Here is a 6,000-nt window from a genome sequence, read left to right as displayed (position 1 = left end):
CTCCCCCCTCCATTCCCACCCCCATCGCCCCCGCCCCTCCATCCGCTCTCCTCCTCCCCCCCCCCCCCCCCACAAATCACCTGTCCCTCCATTCCCCTCCCCCCCGCTCTCGGTGGACTGCTCCTTGCATTATCTGGTCAACACACGATGCACTGCTACAGAGCACGCCAGACTGGGCCATGCCGTTTAATGTGTAGACTCTGGTTTTTGATCCTTAACATTGGGTTTTAATGTGGGATTCCTTAGCGGTGAGAATTTTAAGCTGTTTATTTTTGGAGTGTTAGCTCCTCCTGGTTATTGCCGAAGTCACAGAAATGCTGGCAGTTATCGAGGGCCATGTGGCGTGCTGGTGTTCCATGCTGGCCAGGAAGGTCCCAGGTTTGAATCCTGCTCTGTGCTGCCTTAGCTGATCTCCGGGAGCAGCACCGAGGACACTAACATCAGCCTCCGTGTTCCCGAGAGTAGAATCAGCCCAAGTTCCGTCTCCTGATTGCTATCACTTCCCCTTTGTGGGCCGTGTTTGAGTGCTGGGTGAGGAATCCGCTGTGAAGACCCTGCCCCATGACCAAATGGATAGGCAGCATTCACTGTCTTTTCACCTGCCGAAGAGCTCCATGGGCTCCGTGCCTGTGGGATTGTGCAACGGCACAATTCATCATCCACAAACCGAGAGAACGGCGGGTGGGGGTGAACTCGTGTTCAGGCTCTTGGGTTTGCATTGTATTTTATACAAAAACTGTGAAATGTTTTTTTGTCTCCTGGCAGTTAGTGGCCTTTGTGATTACAGCATTGGCCAGGCTCATTGGGCACCGAGCCGTACAATTAATATTGCATAAGTTGTTCCTCTCAAACTAACGTGCTGTGACACAGAGCAAGACCAAAGCTTTGCCTCCCTGGCCAGAGTCATGCCCAGAGACTACCTGCACAGTGAATTCCCATGAATCATTCTTAGTTGTGCAATGGTGTGAAGCATTTAAAAGAAAGTTTTTCTACTTATGAGGTGAAGGGTATGACGATCAGATCGTGGCCTTTCACACAGGCAAGCTGCGATGCACAGAGCCAGGTGAGGTATTCGGAGGCATTTCCTCAAGCCTGTGGTGCCAACCAGTAGTGGGGTGACCTTCCCTTGCGAGGGCAGTTCCTGGCATTTGTGTCGTTGGTTCAATGCCCAATCGTACAGCTTTGCCTCCCTGGCCAGAGGTGCACTATGATGGAGCAGGGCTGTGTCCTGAAGTCTGCCTAACAGCCTGATACACAACTTATGGAAGTTATCCAGCAGGCAAGGCATGTTCAAATATCAGTCTCTGTTACAATTTGAATTTAGAAATCTGCTGGGTTTGGAGTTCACGAGAGCTAGCAGACTGCCTTGGTAATCCATGTTTATCTCGATTTCTGGCAGCTTCTATTCTTATCAAGGCATTATTAATCAGCGAGGCATGAATATGACATGGCTTAGGTCTGTGTTCCTGAACTTTTGTTTAATGTATGGGCTGAATATTGAAAATGGCAGCGCCTTGCTGTATCTTGTTAGTAGCAGTCTCATTTTTCCACTCTTCCTCACTTCAATTCTGTTGCCAACCATTTGTGCACAGGAAGAAGATGTCATCATTGAAGAATACGAGGGACAAGACTCTGAGCCCGAAGGCAGTGGAGGGGAAGATGATATAAAAGAGCTGCGGGCAAAAAAGCAAGCACTGACTAAAAGATTTGCTGAGCAGCAGCGCAGACAGGAAAAGATCCAGGTACCCAAGGCTCTTCACTGGGAAAAGAACTTTCCATCTTTTTTTTTTTCTTTCATTTCTGTCAGCCTTGAATAGGAGCCAGAACCATCTGTCTAGCCATATGCTTCAAACTCTTGCGCTATGCAGGGCTGGTTATAAAATAGGCAAACCAAAGACCCTTTTGGGAAAATGCACATGTGTGCCCTCGAGGCTTTGGCTTTGGTCCTGAACAGACTCCAGTTATTTTTCCAAACCCAGTTTAACCTTTTAAAAGTAAGATAAATGTTTTAAAATGTTAATATCAACAGTGTTGGATGCTTTCTCGATTTATCCATTCAGAAAAAACATGTTTTCAGCCGGCTTCTTCCAAAGACTCATTTATTAAAGTTAGTTTTATGTTTTTTTCCCTTCAAACTCCCTGCTCAGGACCCAGCGTCTCGTATTAAAATCATTAAAATCAATCACTGACTTTGTTAACCTGTGCACCAGCTAGAACTGATTTCTTATTTTTGAAAGGATTAGTTCCAGCTTTAGTTCCATTAACCCTTGAAGCGCTGAAATTTCACTCCCATCACTGTACAACCAAACTCTTTGCAACCTTTCCTTTATGTAATTCATTACACACAGATCTTAACCACAAGGCCTGGCCCCTGGAGCTCTCAGGTAAGATTGCTGGGATGGAGGGGAGTGAGTGGGGCAGAGTTCCTCGCAGCATTATTGTGCTTTGCCCTTGCACCCCGTGTTGCCTTGACAGCAGCAAACCAATCAAAGTCAGACATTCATTCTTTCGAGTCCTCATTATGTACATCTAAGTAGAGCAATTTGCAGCGTTACCAATTTCTCTAGAATGTGACTGTAAAATGGGGGTGTGGTTATTGACTAAGGAAACCACAAACTAAATGCAACTTGGCAAATAGCAACTTCACACGTTATAATTAAGTTTCAGAATAGACCGTTGCCAGTACAGTGAATGAAAACTCTTGTCAAAACCATCAAAAAGGAAATATAAACATACGAACAATGACGGACAGGTAAAGACCACCTGGTCCGCCCAGCCTGTCCCCCCACAATTGCGATGCCTTGTGTGTCACAATTTATACACTCCACCCCACCCCAAACCATGTGATCTCCTGGGAGAAGCAAAAAAAAACCTGATAACCCAGGCCAATTTGTGGGGGGAAAATCTGGGAAATTCCTCTCCGACCCATCTAGGCGATTGAAACTAGTCCAGGAGATCACTCTGGCCATTAAATTCCCTGCAGTACCGATCTTCTGTAAGAGGTGATCTCCGCCACAGCCAGAAACAAATCCAGCTTTTGCTTGAAGGAATTCAGTGAGTCTGCATCCGCCACATGGAACGGCAGCTTGTTCCAGAGGTCTACTGTTCTCTGGGAAACGACTCACCTCCCGATGTGTAACATCGATCTAGCCCCATACAACTTAACTGTGTGACCCCTGGTCCTGCCTAACCTATGTAAATGAAATAAAATGTCAGCTGGAACACTGTCTATTTCCTTCATTATCTTATAAACCTCAATCCGATCCCCTAAATCTATACTGCTCTAAGAACATAAGAAATAGGAGCAGGAGTAAGCCACCTGGCCCCTCGAGCCTGCTCCACCATTCAATAAGATCATGGCTGATCTGATCATGGACTCAGCTCCACTTCCCTGCCCGCTCCCCATAACCCTTTATTCCCTTTTCATTCAAAAATCTGTCTATCTCCGCCTTAAATATATTCAATGACCCAGCCTCCACAGCTCTGTGGGACAGAGAATTCCACAGATTTACAACCCTGTGAGAGAAGAAATTCCACCTCATCTCAGTTTTAAATGGGTGGCCCCTTATTCTGAGACTATGTCCCCTAGTTTTAGTTTCCCCTATGAATGGAAATATCCTCTCTGCATCCACCTTGTTGAGCCCCCTCATTATCTTATATGTTTCGATAAGATCACCTCTCATTCTTCTGAACTCCAATGTGTACAGGCCCAACCTACTCAACCCTAAGGTAGAGATTCCCAACTCTTTTAGCCTATCTTGATAACTAAGATGCTTTAGACTTGGAATTAGTCTAGTGGTTCTCTTCTGCATCCTTTCCAGAGCCTCAATATCACCCACCATGTGAGGAGACCAAAACTGGACATCGTATTCCAAGTGCGGCCTGACTAAGGTCTTGTACAAAGACAGAACAGTACGCCTCATCTTATACTCAGTTGTCCTATGGATACACCCAAACACCCTATTTACTCTAGCTATCGCTGCATGGCATTGCTCATGTACCTTTAAGGATGTATGCACTAGAATGCCCAAATCTCTTTCTATCTCCACTATCTTTAATGCCTTTCCCTGGACAGTGTATGAATGTTGAGCATTTGCCCTGCCCACATGCATAACACTGCATAGTATTGAGCCCAAACTCCCAACACATTAAGATCTGCCTGAAGCAGACGAGCATCTTCTACAGTTCTCGCACTCTCACAGATCGTGGTGGTATCTGCAAATTGTGCCACCAACCCCAAAATCCAGATCATTAATAAAAATAGTAAAAAGCAACAGTCCCAACACTGTGGGACACCACTGGTGAGCGGTTTCCAAATACATCTGTAACTGCTCTTTGCCTGCGTCCTGCCAGCCAGTTGTGTATCCAGCTCACTATATTTCCACTAATACCAGAGGTTCTGATCTTTTGGAGAAGCCTCTTATGCGGTACCTTATCAACAGCTTTTTGGAAATCGAAGTAGACAATTTCTACTGGGCTTTCCTCCTCCACCAACTTTGTAATTTTTTCAAAAAAATACAATTAGATTCGTGAGCCATGACCTCTTTATTTTTTTATGAAACCATGTTGGGTGTCCCAAATATGTTCCTCCCGATCCAAGTATTCATATATTGCATCCCTTATGATTCCTTGCCTATTACTGATGTTAAACTGATGGGCCTATAGTTACCCGGGTCTGCCTTGTCACCTTGTTAAAAATGGGGACTACATTAGTCTTCCAATCTGTAGGAACCATTCCAGAGTGCAGTTAGCTATTAAACATACAGGCCAGGGGCTCACACAGCACATGTCTCATCTCCCGGAGGGGCTCACACAGCACATGTCCCATCTCCCGGAGGGGCTCACACAGCACATGTCCTATCTCCCGGAGGACCCTCACACAGCACATGTCTCATCTCCCGGAGGGGTTCACACAGCACATGTCCCATCTCCCGGAGGGGCTCACACAGCACATGTCCCACCTCCCGGAGGGGCTCACACAGCACATATCCCATCTCCCGGAGGGGCTCACACAGCACATGTCCCATCTCCCGGAGGGGCTCACACAGCACATGTCCCATCTCCCGGAGGACCCTCACACAGCACATGTCCCATCTCCCGGAGGACCCTCACACAGCACATGTCCCATCTCCCGGAGGACCCTCACACAGCACATGTCCCATCTCCCGGAGGGGCTCACACAGCACATGTCCCATCTCCCGGAGGACCCTCACACAGCACGTGTCCCATCTCCCGGAGGGGCTCACACAGCACATGTCCCATCTCCCGGAGGGGCTCACACAGCACATGTCCCATCTCCCGGAGGACCCTCACACAGCACATGTCCCATCTCCCGGAGGGGCTCACACAGCACATGTCCCATCTCCCGGAGGACCCTCACACAGCACGTGTCCCATCTCCCGGAGGGGCTCACACAGCACATGTCCCATCTCCCGGAGGGGCTCACACAGCACATGTCCCATCTCCCGGAGGGGCTCACACAGCACATGTCCCATCTCCCGGAGGATCCTCACACAGCACGTGTCCCATCTCCCGGAGGGGCTCACACAGCACATGTCCCATCTCCCGGAGGACCCTCACACAGCACGTGTCCCATCTCCCGGAGAGGCTCACACAGCACATGTCCCATCTCCCGGAGGACCCTCACACAGCACATGTCCCATCTCCCGGAGGGGCTCACACAGCACATGTCCCACCTCCTGGAGGGGCTCACACAGCACATGTCCCATCTCCCGGAGGAACCTCACACAGCACATGTCCCATCTCCCGGAGGAACCTCACACAGCACATGTCCCATCTCCTGGAGGACCCTCACACAGCACATGTCCCATCTCCCGGAGGAACCTCACACAGCACATGTCCCATCTCCCGGAGGACCCTCACACAGCACATGTCCCACCTCCTGGAGGGGCTCACACAGCACATGTCCCATCTCCCGGAGGGGCTCACACAGCACATGTCCCATCTCCCGGAGGACCCTCACACAGCACATGTCCCACC

At 48.9% G+C, this 6,000-nt stretch overlaps 1 protein-coding gene across 2 annotated transcripts in view; it reads left to right on the top strand.

Annotated features, from left to right (window-relative positions):
- The window catches only part of smg6 (SMG6 nonsense mediated mRNA decay factor), a 422,171-nt gene that overhangs the window by 314,350 nt on the left and 101,821 nt on the right, over positions 1-6,000 (top strand). The window contains exon 12 of one of the 2 annotated variants that reach the window (XM_070856877.1): positions 1,593-1,742. The exons of the other annotated variant lie outside the window; for it this stretch is intronic. Coding sequence (XP_070712978.1) covers positions 1,593-1,742 — 150 coding nt within the window. The remainder of the gene's footprint in view (positions 1-1,592; positions 1,743-6,000) is intronic. 2 annotated transcript variants of the gene reach the window in all.

This window comes from Pristiophorus japonicus, chromosome 16 (assembly GCF_044704955.1).
Source record: "Pristiophorus japonicus isolate sPriJap1 chromosome 16, sPriJap1.hap1, whole genome shotgun sequence".
NCBI classification, from domain to species: Eukaryota; Metazoa; Chordata; class Chondrichthyes; family Pristiophoridae; genus Pristiophorus; species Pristiophorus japonicus.
Note: the sequence above shows the minus strand (reverse complement) of the source record. Positions and strands in the feature narration are given on the sequence as shown.